The 16,003-nt window shown below is 34.6% G+C and overlaps 2 protein-coding genes across 2 annotated transcripts; one reads left to right on the forward strand and one right to left on the reverse strand.

The window, feature by feature from the left end:
• The first annotated feature begins 2,977 nt into the window (after window positions 1-2,977).
• Window positions 2,978-8,088, forward strand: rabgap1l2 (RAB GTPase activating protein 1-like 2). The gene is made up of 8 exons (XM_056467367.1): window positions 2,978-3,182; window positions 4,514-4,582; window positions 4,716-4,826; window positions 4,918-5,022; window positions 5,107-5,190; window positions 5,871-5,942; window positions 6,027-6,218; window positions 7,163-8,088. Exons 1-8 carry the CDS (start codon window positions 3,072-3,074, stop codon window positions 7,379-7,381), a joined length of 963 nt encoding a protein of 320 aa, XP_056323342.1. The 5' UTR covers window positions 2,978-3,071; the 3' UTR covers window positions 7,382-8,088.
• Window positions 8,089-8,547: 459 nt separating this feature from the next.
• LOC130245573 (interferon-induced protein 44-like) lies at window positions 8,548-15,158 on the reverse strand. Its single transcript, XM_056478316.1, has 8 exons — window positions 15,070-15,158; window positions 14,473-14,953; window positions 14,298-14,349; window positions 12,244-12,439; window positions 11,993-12,145; window positions 11,712-11,883; window positions 9,204-9,304; window positions 8,548-9,132 (listed from the first exon to the last, which is right to left on the reverse strand). The coding sequence occupies exons 2-8, from the start codon at window positions 14,951-14,953 to the stop codon at window positions 8,953-8,955; spliced, it is 1,335 nt and encodes a 444-aa protein (XP_056334291.1). The 5' UTR covers window positions 15,070-15,158; the 3' UTR covers window positions 8,548-8,952.
• Window positions 15,159-16,003: the final 845 nt, after the last annotated feature.

Genomic DNA, 16,003 nt, shown 5'->3' on the forward strand with positions numbered 1-16,003 from the left:
AGTTTAAACCAGCATGTTGGTTCAAGCTGGTTAACAAGCTAAACTGACCTGGCCTAAGCATGCAAAACATATAAATATATATATATAAATATATATATATATATATATATATATATATATATATATATATATATATATATATATATATATATATATATATATATATATATATATATATATTGTGTGAAAACATGACCCACTGGCAGGTCACTTATGGGTTAAGTCAAATTAAAACAGAGCTTTTCTGTAAAATGTAAAGAGTAAATAAGTATTTTTAATCATTAAAATAATGAAATCAATTTTATTCTAGAAAATAATAATAGAAAGGTTTAGTTCTTTGATTAAAAGCTACTGTCAGTACATAGTTGACTCATGTCTCAATCTATCTCTAAATGTGCCTTGCAGTGTGATTTTTCTGTTTACATGTTTAATCCACATCAGCATAATGCTGTAAAATGATTTTGTGATGTTAGCTTGAAAGACAGTAAGTTTGAGATTACATAAATTAATTTAATCCTTTAAATTCTTGAAATTACAGTAAAACAGCATATTTTACAATATTACTAACTCACTTTCCTTCAGCTTAGTCCCTGATTTATCAGTGGTCATTTGAAATATTACAATTTACAATATTTGTTTTCTATTGTAAGACAGTTCAAAAGTAATTTATTTTATAATCGTTATTTTTATAAATTATTGAGCAGCTCAAGAGATATTCATTACCATTAATATTATTATTATTATTAATTAGTTCAAACAATAGCACGCGACATTATCCATAAGTTTGATTCTCATGGAAAGCAAGAACAGATAAAAAATTGGTAAAGTTTTGGATAAAAAGTGTATTTTGTTCTCAAACGATTTTTGAAATTGCATTTTTTAAAACAACATATACAGCCGTACTGTCTCTTTTGATCAATTTAATCTCTAAAACTATTGTCTGGCACCAAACTAAATGGTAATGTCCAAAACCACTGTTTAAGTCGGTCTCTCTTTGCAGCCTTTTCTTTCACTTTGACATTGAAGAGCACTGAAGACGTTTGACAGATCAGGGAGTGTCGAGCAGGGCTGGGACTGCATTCTCTCCATATATTGTGTTAAACTACTTGAAGGACCAGTTTAAGATCTTGTTAAACAAATAGCTGTTTCATGTATCTGATTTGCATTATGGCTCATCAGATGTTAAAGAATTTCACTCTCAGCGTGATAAAGCTTTTCACTGACTCACTATGAGTTTTCAGCCATAACAAACAGCACACTTAACAAACAGAGGTGAGAGCCACTCCCAGCCCTACAGTGAGCTTCACGTTTATTTGTTTGTTTGTTTCACAGGATCATGATGAAATCTTAGGACTGAGGTGGCTCCTCCTCCAATATAAGGACCTTTGAACACTTTTGATATCCTTCGCTGTTTGTCTTTATTGCTCTTTTCTCCTCCCTCTATTTAATTACTAATAACATCCTTTTCTCCAACTTTTGAACACATTTCTCTTTCTCCTTATTGCTCTGTGTTAGCTTGGCTTTGTTCACGTTGATGACCAGACACTCTTAATAATAAAGGTGTCAGGTGGATAGTTCACCCAAAATTTAATTCTGAGATCATACTCTCCTTTTACATATTCCAAACTAGCTTGAGTTTATTTTTTCTGTTGAACACACACACACACACACAGATAAATAAATAAATGTAAAAAATAATATGTATGTATGTATGTATGTATGTATGTATATATATATATATATATATATATATATATATATATATATATATATATATATATATATATATATATATATATATATATATATATATATATATCCCAAAAAGACAGTCAGACAGTTGCAGCTCATCTAAAATGCTGCGGACAGGATTCTGACCAGAACCAGAAAATCCGAGCACATCACACCTGTCCTCAGGTCTTTACACTGGCTCCCAGTTACATTTTTTAAAAGTATCCAAATTTTAAAGTATTATTACTTGTCTATAAATCACTAAACAGCCTAGGATCTCAATACATCACAGATATGCTCACTGAATACAAACCTAACAGATCACTCAGATCATTAGGATCAAGTAAATTACAAATTACAAGAGTTCAGTCAAAGCAGGGTGAATCCACCTTCAGCTATTACACCCCCCGCTGCTGGAATCAGCTTCCAGAAATGATCAGATGTGCTCCAACATTAGGCACCTTCAAATCAAGACTGAAAACACATCTGTTTAGCTGTGCCTTTACTGAATGAGCACTGTGCTATGTCCAACAAATCACACTATTATGTCTTTCTTTCCCTTTTCATTCTTTTATAACCTGTTTTAACACATTTTAATTTGTTTATAATTAACTTTTATTATTTGTTTTTATTTTCTTATACTTGTTTCTTTTATTTCTGTTTATGTAAAGCACTTTGAATTATCTATTATAAATGTGCAATTTAATTAAACTTGCCTTGCCTTACATACAAAAAACATCAATACTGATGAATAATATCTGCACTATACCTCCCTGTAGCTGCAGTGAGATGATAAAAGCATTTTTTTTTTCACCATCAATCCCGCTGAACATATAGCGCAGTCAGATATAAGCAGCTTAAGAAGTGCAGGAATGTACTGGCACCTTCTTTTCCAGGGCAAACCACAGTGTTTTTGTGTGAGCGGTGACCTACAGGATTACAGAAAGAATTTCAATTTCACAGTCTTTAGCCTCACAGGCGGGCTAGAAAACTCTTAACATGGATGGTAAAAGCTCTTCTGGGAGATCTATGTGTCCTGGAACTTGCTTGTGTTGTTAATTGTTAACATAGTTCTCCTAGAAGAAGCTGTTGAGATTGTGGTTGGTGGAATAACGCATAAGGAGCAATTGGGAGGCTATGAAGTTTTGATACCTGCTTTTTATGTAAGTGAGAAAACAATAAAAGGACAAAGGTGGACTGAAGTGAAACTCCTCCCTGAGTCAGGGCAGGGTTTGTATTACGGCAGACAGATATAGACTGCTGCCTGTCAAACCTGTTGTCATTTCTCCAGTCGCCTAAGCTGTATTTTGAGATCACTTGTGTTCTGCTCACCTGCCAAAATGATGGAAGAAGTGTCTATCGCTGTGGCCTATGATTCCCATATTATTGACCAGATGTCTGAGGAAGAGATCCTGGCGAGTCTGGTAGTGGAGTCTCTGCCAAAACAAGTGGTAAGTTCAGAATAAGCACACTTTGACCTCATGTTTGTCGCATGTTGATTTATAGCTGGCATGTTGGGAATGTTTTTATGCTAATGTTTTTTGAAATATTCACATTATGAAAATAAACATATCAACTTGACATATACATAGAATATACATATCAATATATATACATATCAATATATATATATATATATATATATATATATATATATATATATATATATATATATATATATATATATATATATATATATATATATATATGTATGTATGTATTTGATAGAATTGTAAAATAATAATATTGATTTCATAGTACACTCCTTTCATAATTTGCATCTTTATGTTTTATTGGAATGTTTGCTTAAGTCACACATGGATATAAACATACATATATATATATATATATGTATATACACATACATACATACATATACGCACATATACATACATTCGATTTTACGTAAAAAACGGCATTGGCGGGTTGAAAAAATTTGGGTGGTTTTGAAACGTAAATTTTATGTGCAACTTATCTAACAAAACATAACTGTGTGCTCCTACTCCATTCAGTTAGTATTGACCAGTGCATAGCACAAACCACATGGGCCCACCCGCAAGAGGAGAATGAAAGTTGTATCAAAATCTGACTCCCCTTTGCGTACATGCATCATGCAGCACCTGCAGTTAAACTCACAGTGGTTTATCATGACACTTCTCGATCTTTTTTTCAATTGACATCAAGAACAAACATAGAAGCGTTGTCTGCTTGACAAGCAGCCCCTAATTATGTTCAAAAGAATTTAAATAATGCCAAATAGGACAAATTTGCACCCCATGTGTGGGTGAGAGGGGGCAATGTTTCGATGTGATCACGTTATGTTTTGGTTCTGTGACTGCAGGTGTTGGTTGCTGTATGGTTAAACTTAAGACAGTTAAAGTAACTAGGTTAATATAAAGTAATTTTTAATTATTTTAAAATTAAATAATATATTAATTAAATATTTTGGGCGTTTTTTGTGCGTTTGAGCGGGTTTTGGACAGATTTGGCGCTGGTAAAGGACCGCTATATCTAGCAGCACTGAATGTTATTAATATCACAAATAAATTTAATCAGTACTAATAAGATGTTACATTCATTTCTTTTTTTCACATTTTAAGCACGTTTTAGTGTATTTTTTTTGTGTTTACTGATTTAAATATTTAATAAATTATTATATATGATAAAATTGCATAAATGCTAATATCAAACTAAATATAATCAGTACAAATAAAATGTTACAGTATACATTAATTTCATATTTTGCACACCTTGACCTACTGTATAATGATATCTTTAACAGGTGCCGTCTAAAAAGCAAAAATTAAGAGACAACCAGGAGCAACCAGAAGATCCACTTGACAAATACGAGGTAAGAGAACACACCCTGCCAAAAACAAAACATTTCTGTCCTCCGCAGCACACAACTCTTTTCAACTTTCACACTTTGTGAACTTTATCATGTGTCATGCGTAGATTCGTGAAATGAAGTGTTTTCATTCCAGAGAGAAAACCGCAAGCTGCAGGAGACCAGTTTGCGTCTGGAGCAGGAGAATGACGACCTTGCACAAAAACTTGTGACAAGCAAGATTGCATTGAGGAATGCTTTAGATCAGGTCTGCCAAATTGTCATGCATGTCAAGTGCAACTGTTTCATTTTCAGTTTGATTTGCTGTGAATGTTTATGGATGCGCTATATATTTACAGACTGAGGACCAAGTGGATGAATTGACCAAGGAGCTTTCAAAAGCTAAACAGCTTCTGGTGGTTACAGAGGAGGAGAAGCGAGGAAAAGAGGAGGAGGCTTCACAGGTGAGCTTGAACATCACTGAAGTGTCAGAAAAGTGTTTGAACAAGAATCTTTGTCATTGTCTGAATCACTGACGTGCCCCACAGCTCAAAGAGATGTTCAGGAAAGAGCTGGACAAAGCAGAATCCGACATTAAGAGATCAAACAACATCATCGCAGACTACAAGCAGGTAAACATTCCCTTACAACTACAGTAAGAATGGACGATGTGGACTTAAAACTATATCACAATATTATCTGGTATTTATTGGGACAATAATAGTTGGCGATAACTCTTATATATCTCCTGAGAGACTAAAGTTTTGTATATTTAGAGAGAAGAATTATCCAATTATCTAACTTTCCCATTTTAACCATTTGTTAAACTGCACATATGCATTACAGAAATAAATATAGACTTAGACCCATAGACTTCCGTTTATACGCACGTGAATGCGTCAGACCGGAAATGCAAGCTCACACGACAAGTTTCACAGTTCGCTGCCTTGCAAAGTTCAAGCTTGATAACCTCTGACCTGCAAAATCGCATCACGTGACTGCGTGAAGATCTGATCGAAGATCAAAATAAGACCTCTCTGGACAGAAATTTAAAACAGGGACCAATCGCTCGCTTTTTTAAATGTCTAATCATTTTGTTTAATCCCACCTCTTTTTGCAGCGCTGTACGACAGAATTTCGCATGCTTAAACTCTAGTGTGACCAGCAGCTTTACTTGAAACCTACAGGGAATGCCGTGGTCACACTACTGTTTTAGCATGCAAAATTCTGTCACCTGATTATTACTTAACTTGGTCAATAAACAATCTTGCATTTGTTGTTAGCTTTCAGCTCTTTTTCTTGCCTCCTTTAGATTTGCTCCCAGTTGAACACTAAACTTGAAAACCAGAAAGAAGAAGCAGACAAGAATCTGGCCGTTATCAAGGTAAGAAATAATCTGATCTCAAAACCTCTTTCATTCTTACTTCTTGTCTCATATATGATGATATAATGTGTGTTATTATTTCAGAGTAAGCTCCAGGAGTGTGAGAGGTGCAGTCGCATCTTCAGTATGGATGGGTCGATTTTGAGCTGCTCTGAGAGTGAAGACAGATCTGCTCAGGATGAAGCGAAGGCCTCTCTCAGAGAACAGGTCAAAGAGCTAGAGAAAGAGCTGGCACAGACCAAGCTACAGATGGTGGAGTCGAAATGTAAAATCCAGGTAAAAAAAAAAATTGTAGAAATTAATTAATTTATATGGTCAGAATACATCTTATTATTGCCATTATATATATATATATATATATATATATATATATATATATATATATATATATATATATATATATATATATATATATATATATAAAGTTGTGTTGTGTTTGTTAAAGGGATACTCAATAATTACACGTAGGAGGAGGCAAAGATCCACCTGACGTGTTGCTTCCTTGAAGGCGTTGATTTTTCCGCTTATTTCCTGGTCATTAGCAAAGTTAATACTGACAAATAAAATTAACGAATGCTTAGTGCAGCGCAATATTTGGTCTAATTTATGTCAGTTACCGCACAGTCCCCGCTTTGCATCAGTGATACGCTGACAAAGAGTGAGCGCGTGCGCATGTATATTACCTTCGCAAATGTTTGTGAAATTGTGAGCATTAGGCGAGTTGGTTTATCGCCAAACATCGGTGTCCTCGTGGAATGAAGCAGCTCCGGCAACTGTTACTCAATTTTTACTCAAGTGGTTACATTTTAGAGGTTATTACTAACGTTTATGTGTCGCTCGTTCATTTAGCACTGTGAACAAAACTGTCAGGAACTACCTGTTTCAAACAAGTTTAAACCGTTCAGCCAATCAGAATCAAGAATTTCAACAGACCATTACCTTAGGTATCATGAGCTTAGTTATTAAATGTTAATTTCTACATAATACATTTTCAGCTATGTTATATAAATAACATTGTGAATACAATTACTAAAAATGCAAATTAATACATTTACATGAACATACATTTTTTCAGATTTGTTTTCAGCAAGCATTCTATTTTATTTTTGCTTTTTTTGTGCATCTTTATTACACATTTTACATATATTACAGAATTTGAGCTTATTACTTCAGTTTTACTTTTATTCCTAACAACTTGTTCACCATCTTGATGTCCCAAGGAGTTGGAGCACCAAAAAGCGGTTCTGATGACTGAACTTCAAGCTGCGAAGAACACATGGCTTAAAAAAACCCTGGACTCATTCAAAACAGCTGCCAGCGGCCAACAGAGCTCCTCACAAGCTGATTCTGCCTGGAGCCCCAATAATAACCCCCAGTCCAGCTGGGTCACCAGACGGTTCTCCTGGGCCCATCGAGAAGGCAGAGCTACCAAAGTATGAAAGGGAAAATCATAATTGTAGAGTGAAAATTAATGAACGAGAGCACTCCTGAAATGAGTCTCAGAAAGCATGAGAACGCCATTCTCTAGGGCCAGAGGACAACGAGAGTCACTGGGAAGCAGTATCTGCCATTCTAGAAAAGAATGCCACAGATTAGTTACTTCTCAGGCAATCACAGATGAAGATTATATGAACAGTAATAACATATTTACTTGTACATTTTTTTCAAACATCTGGTCTTTATTGGAGTATTTTGGGGAGGAGGTGACTTTTAATTCACTACATTACAAATAAATAATTTAGTTTATTCCGTAATATTTCAGAAGTGTAGTGAAGTAAACAATCTGAGGAAATCCTCACCTATTCATGAATATGATTATTTTCATTTGATTCTTATTCATTTTGTAAATTGCGCTAAATTATATATATTTTTTGTTAATTGTCAGAATGAGTTCTTGTCTCAATTTCAAAATGATCTAGTCGAGTCTTCATTTAACCACTGTGCATTGATAAACATAAGTTATATGGAGTCCATATATAAAGTCCATAAAGGACAAGAGTACCTGAGTCAAAAAAACACTTTTAAAATATTTTTCATTATTATGTTTAACTTTCATTGACAGTTTTATTTAGCAGCATCAGTCCTGATGAAAAAATTTATTGATTTTCAAGAATTTTAACTCTTTAAATTAGTAACTCGACATTGTTGCTTTTGTTTTTCTGTAAAAAAATAATAAATCTATTATTTCCATATACTAAAGGCTGAACAGTTTTTTTTTAAGGTTTAGTAGGGGGGCTATCTTGTTTTTAAATGAGTAATTATCCAATACAGGGCGTCACGGTGGAGTAGTGGGTAGCACAATCGCCTCACAGCAAGAAGGTCGCTGGTCTGAGCTTCGGTTGGGTCAGTTGGCATTTCTGTGCGGAGTTTGCATGTTCTCACTGTGTTTGCCCTGGTTTCCCCCACAAGTCCAAAGACATGCAGTATAGGTGAATTGGGTAAGGCAAATTGTCCATAGTGTTTGTGTGTGAATGAGTGTGTATGGATGTTTCCCAGTGATGGGTTGCAGCTGGAAGGGCGTCCGCTGCATAAAACATATGCTGGATAAGTTGACAGTTCATTCCACTGTGGCGACCCCAGATTAATGAAGGGACTAAGCCGAAAAGAAAGTGAATGAATGAATATTTATCCAATACAACATTGTTTTGTTCCTCATTGCAGTGTTTTTCACTGAATACAGTACACATGATCTACGTTTATTTTCATTATAGCCATGCAGAGCTTCCAAAAAATTATATTCAAACCCACATTACACATTTTGAACATCTATTAACACTCACTACTTTAGCTTATCATATCTTTATTGTTCCAGCCATTATACCATTCTAAAACCACAAACTTAAATATTAGACATCTGGCATTGATCATTTGAAACACAAATAATTTGAATCTTCATAACAAAATATATCCAAAAGACTGGATAAGGACAGGATTTCCTATACTACTAGAAAATTGATTACCATTACTAAGCTACATGCAAGCATGCAAGGTAGGTATTAGAAACTGTGCTCTACTCAGACCTCTCCTCTGGAAGATCATCAAAAAAGCCCTCAGCGGCTCTAAGCATGTGAACAACAGCATTCAAAAGCAGTATGTCATTTTGAGGGTCTATTTCCAGTTCCTGGGAGTAGTTTTTCACTGGGACCACAGCAGACAGAGAAACTCCAAGCTGAGTGCTAACCTCCTGCATCTGTCCCAAACAAAAATATTCATCAGAAATACTCAATAACAGAATACACGCTGAAATAAATTAATTTGTACCATTTTGTTGACGTAGAAACTCCGGTAGATGTTTTTCAGGTCTTCTGCCACTAAGGGGCAGGCTTCATCCACCTTAGTCAACAGAACTAGCTGAGGAATACCTGAAGAAGAAAACAACAACACCATCTAACTGTATATGTTATCAAAGACACTTATTTTGTTATATGTCTCATACATTAGGTTTACATTCATCCAAGGTCAAAATTTGTAAGACCGAATTATGCAGATCTGAACAAACCTATATAAGGTTATGTAAGAAGCAATACAGAAATAATCGACAAATCCTTTTAAGTAATTCAGAATTGGTTATCAGGTCTTTATTCTTGGAGATTTTTATTTAAACAGCACTTTGATCTTTCATCTGCAGTGAATGGGGCTGCAGCGTCATGTCATAAGACAATGGAAATATAAATGGGAATATAAAAGTTATGTCTTCTAAATAACCTCCCTCAGCTTAAGTAATTAAAACTTATGTGTGTATGGGGTTAAATTAACTATAGCTGAACAAGATCAGCTTTCATTCACATCCAAAAGCACACCTTTGCGCACTCTTTTTCACCCAAGCACTGCTTGTGGGGTGATGGGTGTGCTCTCGTAAAACTCCTTAAAAGGAACAAACACTCCACCTTTTTTTGGAAAAGACTCAATTTACAAGTCTTCTAGAGTTAGACTTGAAGCAATTTTTTATATATTCAGTCGATTCCTTGTTCTGGCTGGGCCACTTTTATCTTAGCATAATTTAATTAATCGAATTAGCATTTCACAAAAAAAAAGTTTCGATAATTTTCCTATTTAAAGCTTGAGTTTTCTGTAGTTAAACTGTTTAAAATGATCAACTAAAATATAAAAGTTCCTTTTTTCTAGGCAAATATTTCTTTAAACTATATTCTTATTCTGGCGTAATAATCATCAAGAACATCTGCTGCCATAAAATGCCTGCACCAGGCGGAATGATATTACACGTGTGAGAATCGTAAGAATTCAGAGGGTGCCTAGAAACTATGGACACATGAGACGCTGTGTTGCACTCCATCAGATAACACAACAGATTTAGTATGATTTGATGTGTTACACCAACAAACCAACCTTTTTCATTCAGAGAATTACAGTTAATAATAGTTCTTATAAACAAAGCACTTCTAAAATAATCTAACATTACATATCAAAAAATATAATGAAATATAAGCAGACTGCATAAGTGTCACTGCAAACTCAGTGTTAAAAATAAATTAAATTAATGCTATTAAAAACAATTATATGACTTTTGTTACTACTTAGATTCAATTAATTAGCGCAAGCTAAGCTAAAAGTGACCATAACAGAACAAGTAATTGCTGAATGGATTTTAAAAATGGTTCAAGTCAACAGATTAAACCTAGGAGACTAAAATTATCCTTTTTCAAAGTCTAATAACCAAACGGCAACATCCCGCTCTCCCTTGTATACAAATACGGAAGTAACTGAAATTCATAGACTCGACATTTGGGGCTGGCTCCAGAAACTCCAGATATTGAATGCAATGCTAAATTGACCAATTTTAATCCTGGTACAAAAGATGGTTTTGGTGCATATAGCTAATGTTACCCTTTATGACAACTGTGAGGGGGTGAATTTTTTTTATTTACATTTTTTTAAGATTTCACCTTTATTGGATAGGAAAGTAGAGAGTATTGATAGGAAAGCATGAGACCATCGAGGCAGTAATCGAACTCGGGTCACCGTGTGCACCGGAGTGCATGTGTCGACACTCTAACCACTACACCTCTGTCGCCAACAGGGAGGTGAATTTTTTTCTTGAACTTTTATTCGTTTCATCTATATTAGGTCTGCATAATTAAAGATGTGGCCACTTAAGTGACAGTCTTGCTGCTTTCCGTCACGTCACATCAACTGATTTCAGCTAATTAGCTGCTGAACTCGGCATATACTGTATATCATATTCTTGTTTTGTTTTGTGGCTTTACACAGTCAATTGCCTTTTGTGATTATTTCTTACAATTATCAGATGATAGGGCATGCTGTGTGCACTTTAATTGTGCTCACAAACTATTCACGTGGCCTCCATTTCCCAGGTGAGTGAACCCATCTAAGAAAAATCCTAGCAGGTATCTCTAGCTTTGCTCACACACTACCTTTTTTTTTGCCCATTTTCCGTTACCCGGGGTTGACATGATGACGTGCGAACAAAATTTTGACGATTGGCCATGGGCACTTTGTAGCTTTATTTTTCTACTTCAGAAATCTATGGGTGACGTCACAAATACTACGTGCATGTTTTTTACAGTCTATGGTAATAACCATGTGTGCATGAAATAGCACTGGTCCACCCCTTTAAATATTTATGATAGTTGTACACTCAACTCCCACAAGAGGTGCTCTTGAGCAAATGTGCAGGCTGAACCTGTAACAAGTGTCTTACCATTGAATTTCCATTTTAATTTTAATGTGATAAAACAATATTGTTATTTGGAATTAATTAAAGCGGCTCCATTATTATTAGTCACTCACCCAGCTGGTTGGTTTTTCTCCGAAAAATTGCAAACTTGTCAATCACTTTGTCAGAGAGGAGCTTGACTTTGCAGGTGTCAATCACATACACCACACAGTGAATCTTGTCCTTCAAGCCAGGAGATTTATGGAAATGAGGAGTGTCTGGCTGTAGAGGCATCGATGGGTTAAACTAAGAAAAAAGAAACAGAATATCTTTAAATCACTATATTCGATTGAAAGGTCTATGATTTTTTTCAATTCCCGCAATCACGCTGGTCTTTATTATTCTAAACTCTCACCTGATACCTGTCTTGAATGTGACCCTTCAAAATACTGGCAAAATCATCTACATCCAATCCACAGTTCAAACCCTCCTCCAAACCCATCGTGTCACACAAAGTAAAGGGAACATGGCTGATACTGCTGCCTGGCTTTATCTTGTAGGTACGAAACTACATAGCATAAATGTTAGTGTTATTTCCAAAGCACATATAGAAACTTTGTAGAACATAAAAACATTAGAAATGGAGTAACCAAGACACATTTCTACCTGAGTGGTCAAACTGGTTCCAGCAGTGCCAGTGTTGGCCTGCAAGCTCACGTAACCCTTGAATACAGAGTTGATGGAGTTGAAAAAGCTTGATTTTCCAGCACCAATGGGACCCACCAAAAGAATCCGGGCCTGTTTAACTGAGTTAACAGAAGGTTTCCAGCTGGATATCATGCTCAAGAGTGCCTTCCTTCTCCTAAAAACATTATTATCAGTTATCGTTATCAAATTCTTTACTAATACAAAAACTTTACATTAACTTGCACAAAAAAAGTTCTTTGAAGTGTTGTACGAGTTTACCTCTTTTAAACTGTTATGTTTAATCGAAGTCTACTTTTTATGTTCTTCTCAGAAAAAATACATAAAATGACACTGAAGTATTTGACTTACATTGACAGAAAACTTGGGTAAAAAATCTAGGTGTTATTCTGGACGATGGCTTGAGCTTTGACGAACAGATAAATGCAGTGGTCAAATCCTGCTTCTTTCAGATTCGACTTTTAAAAACAGTCAAATCTATTTTATCTAGAAAAATTTTAGAAAAAACAATCTATGCTTTTATTACCACTAGATTGGACTACTGTAACTCATTATACTTTGGGATTAGTCATAAAACCTTATCCCGGTTACAATTAGCTCAAAATGCTGCAGCAAGGTTTTTAACAGGTAACAAGAAACATGACCACATTACCCCAATTTTACGCTCACTGCACTGGCTGCCTGTGCACTATCGAGTTACTTTTAAAATGCTTCTCTTGGTTTTTAAATATCTAAATGGCATGGCACCTTCTTATTCGTCAGACCTTTTAATTGAGCATCAGCCTGGTCGGTCTCTTCGGTCATCTAACCAGAGACTGTTATGCATCCCTAAGTCGAGGCTGAAATGCAGAGGTGACCGTGCCTTCGCAGTAGCTGGTCCTAGGTTGTGGAATGCTCTGCCCCTCTGTATTAGATCTGTTTCATCCTGTTTTGTTTTTAAATCTAGGTTGAAAACTTACCTCTTTGATTTGGCATTTTATCAATGAAAATTGTCTGTTTTAGCTATAATTTTATAAATTCATTTGTTTTTATTTGTACTGGTCAACCTCTGGTTGTGTTAAATAGTACTATATAAATAAAATTGACATTGACATTTTCTATAAGTGTGGTATGTGTAGTAAATATATGTAATATAAAAACTCAATACTTGTTTTTGAATCATATTTTACATAACTAACACAGACAATAGCTCCTATATATTTAAAGACGTTGATATGTAGCATCTTAACCTCCCAAAGAACAACTAAAGAACAATTACTGATGATATATAGCACTGAAACTGACATGCACATTTTGATCTGAAAAAAAAAGTCAACTGTTATATTGGCCTTTCCATCATTAGCTAACTAAAAGGGCTGGGAACATTTTTTCTTATTATTTTTATCTGCATTTTATTTTGACTTCATCTTATATAATAATAAAGGAAAATATAATTTTGCCATCTTATAATGTGCAAAAGACAAATGAATCTTGTAAGCAGGGTCTTAAAATAAGCATAAAAACCCACCTTTCAAGTCACCTACAACTTCACTAACCAATAGTCCCTGCACAATATGCAAATCCCAACTGGGTCTGTCACTTTTTTCAGTTCATCCCCCTGAAACATTTCCATTGTGTGTTGTGAGGATTTGCAGCACATATGCCGTCAAACTGATGAAGATGTTTTGCTAATTTGCTGGTGTTTTTTTATATTTGCATGTATTTTAATATGCAGCATGCTGACCTTTATTAGCCACTGTACATAACAGTATATTGTATGAATTTAAAGTTGTCCAAAGAAGCATTTAAAATAGTACTGAAATAAAAATGAAAAAATGAAAAGTATGCTATTAGTACATGATAATACTATAAAGCATCTTTTAATATAAATGGATGTTACTTAAAAATACTTACATTTTTTCAAGTATATGTAAAGGTCAGACACTCCTAAGCAAAGAACATGGCAAGTAATAAAGAAAACAGACAAAACTAAACTAAAAAGAGGAAGGACACAAAATTTGCTTTGCTTTACTCACTCTGGGTCCCAGTGCACATTTCTCCATGGTTTCTCCATCAGTCCTCCACAATCTGGTGACAAAACACTGCCAGTTCACATGTGCAAGTAATTCACAACCATTACTGAAAGTGCACAACTCTCTCTGCAATGATCTAAATATATTAAAAAATAAAAAGCACTAAAATAATACAAACCTTCCACTCTGTAAACCTCACATTCTGTCAGCTGTAAGTCATTGCCATGCACCCGCAGTGGATCAAATTGGTATGGACCTGTTGGGTAACTGTAGACTGTGGCCGTATTATTGTAAAGAAATATTAAAGAACCAAAGTTGGGCCCATTGTCCGTGAAAGACAACTGTGGATTTCCACTAACCACACGCAGAGGAGCTTCTTTCATTTCTTTGTCATTAAAACTGAACAGAAAAGCTTTGTCGTCGATAACATTTTGTCCTGACTGTGTATAATTTTTGCTAATGAAAGCTCCAAAAACATACCCAGACTTATTGTAAGCTACAATAACAGTTGATCCCTGCGTATTACACTTTTGATGAAATGTAGTAATATGGTAGCCATGCACGCTGGCTTTGTACAGCAGGCTGAGTTTGGCGTGGTTTAGCAATGAGCTGAGTTTCTTTTCTTGCCATTTACTCAAGCTAGATGTGACGGTGCTCATCTGGAGAAGAAAAAAACATGCAACCAACGTTGTAAAAACATGTTCCTATAATTACATACAATGTAAATAAGATAACCATGCAGTTATTTTACAGAAGCGTTATGAAATACGCGTACCTTAGAATAAGTCGCTTACACCTCTAGTCCTTGATACCTGAAACAAACTGCAGGGGTTTACGTACTTTCGTTTTCTCTGAAACAGACATTAGCCTACATTCCAGCGCGTCATTCGTCATAAATATTCAGCTTAGTTGCTGGCCTTGCTTAAAGGGATAGTTCACCCAAAAACAAAAGTTCTGTCATCATTTTCTGTCATGACTTGTTCCAAATCAGATGTTTTTCTCCTTTTTTTGAACACAAAATGATATTTGAAGAAAGCTGGAAACCTGTAACCACAGACTTCCATAGTTTGTTCCAATTGTCTTCCATATATGTAAGTAAATGATTGAAGTTTTTCTTCGAAAGAAGAAAGAAACCCAAAGGTTTTGAAACCACTTGAGGGTGAGAAATTTATTTATTTAATAAAAAAAAAACAATATGCAAATCAGTGTAAAAAGTAGCACACCCATTTAAAAAATATAAATATACTTTTTTTATATATCTACACTCATCAGTAATATGCTTCCAAAACATTTTATTATTGTATATATTTTTACATCAAATATGGTTAATATATTTTTTTAAATATTTTAGTACCTGTACAGAAGCAAAGACCTGATTATACCTCGATCAGCCTTTGATTAAAAGAATTAGTAATTATGTGTTATGTTTGAGTGAAATGTTGTATTCTGTAAATACAAACTATATCCTAGGCATACAAAGCATTGAAAAGAAAATAAATAATTCATAATAATCACATATACAAATACCAATTATCAGCTCAACACTATCCTCCTCTAATTAAAAATTAGTAATTGGCTGCATCCTTTCTTATGAAAGCTAACTTAAATGTTACTGCACAGGTGAGTGATTCTAAACAATTAATTTAATAATCCACTCAAAATAAAGAAACATAATCAAATTTATCATTATAATTCAACTACACTTTAGG

Source organism: Danio aesculapii, chromosome 2, assembly GCF_903798145.1.
Source record: "Danio aesculapii chromosome 2, fDanAes4.1, whole genome shotgun sequence".
Taxonomy (NCBI): Eukaryota; Metazoa; Chordata; class Actinopteri; order Cypriniformes; family Danionidae; genus Danio; species Danio aesculapii.

Coding starts and splice junctions, on each gene's coding strand:
- rabgap1l2 (XM_056467367.1), top strand. CDS start 3,072: ATGATGGAAGAAGTGTCTATCGCTGTGGCCTATGATTCCCATATTATT. Junction 5,191..5,870: donor TCATCGCAGACTACAAGCAG/GTAAACATTCCC, acceptor TGCCTCCTTTAG/ATTTGCTCCCAGTTGAACAC. Junction 6,219..7,162: donor AGTCGAAATGTAAAATCCAG/GTAAAAAAAAAA, acceptor TGATGTCCCAAG/GAGTTGGAGCACCAAAAAGC.
- LOC130245573 (XM_056478316.1), bottom strand. CDS start 14,953: ATGAGCACCGTCACATCTAGCTTGAGTAAATGGCAAGAAAAGAAACTC. Junction 12,440..14,297: donor AATGTGCACTGGGACCCAGA/GTGAGTAAAGCA, acceptor TAATGTTTTTAG/GAGAAGGAAGGCACTCTTGA. Junction 12,146..12,243: donor GAACCAGTTTGACCACTCAG/GTAGAAATGTGT, acceptor TATGCTATGTAG/TTTCGTACCTACAAGATAAA.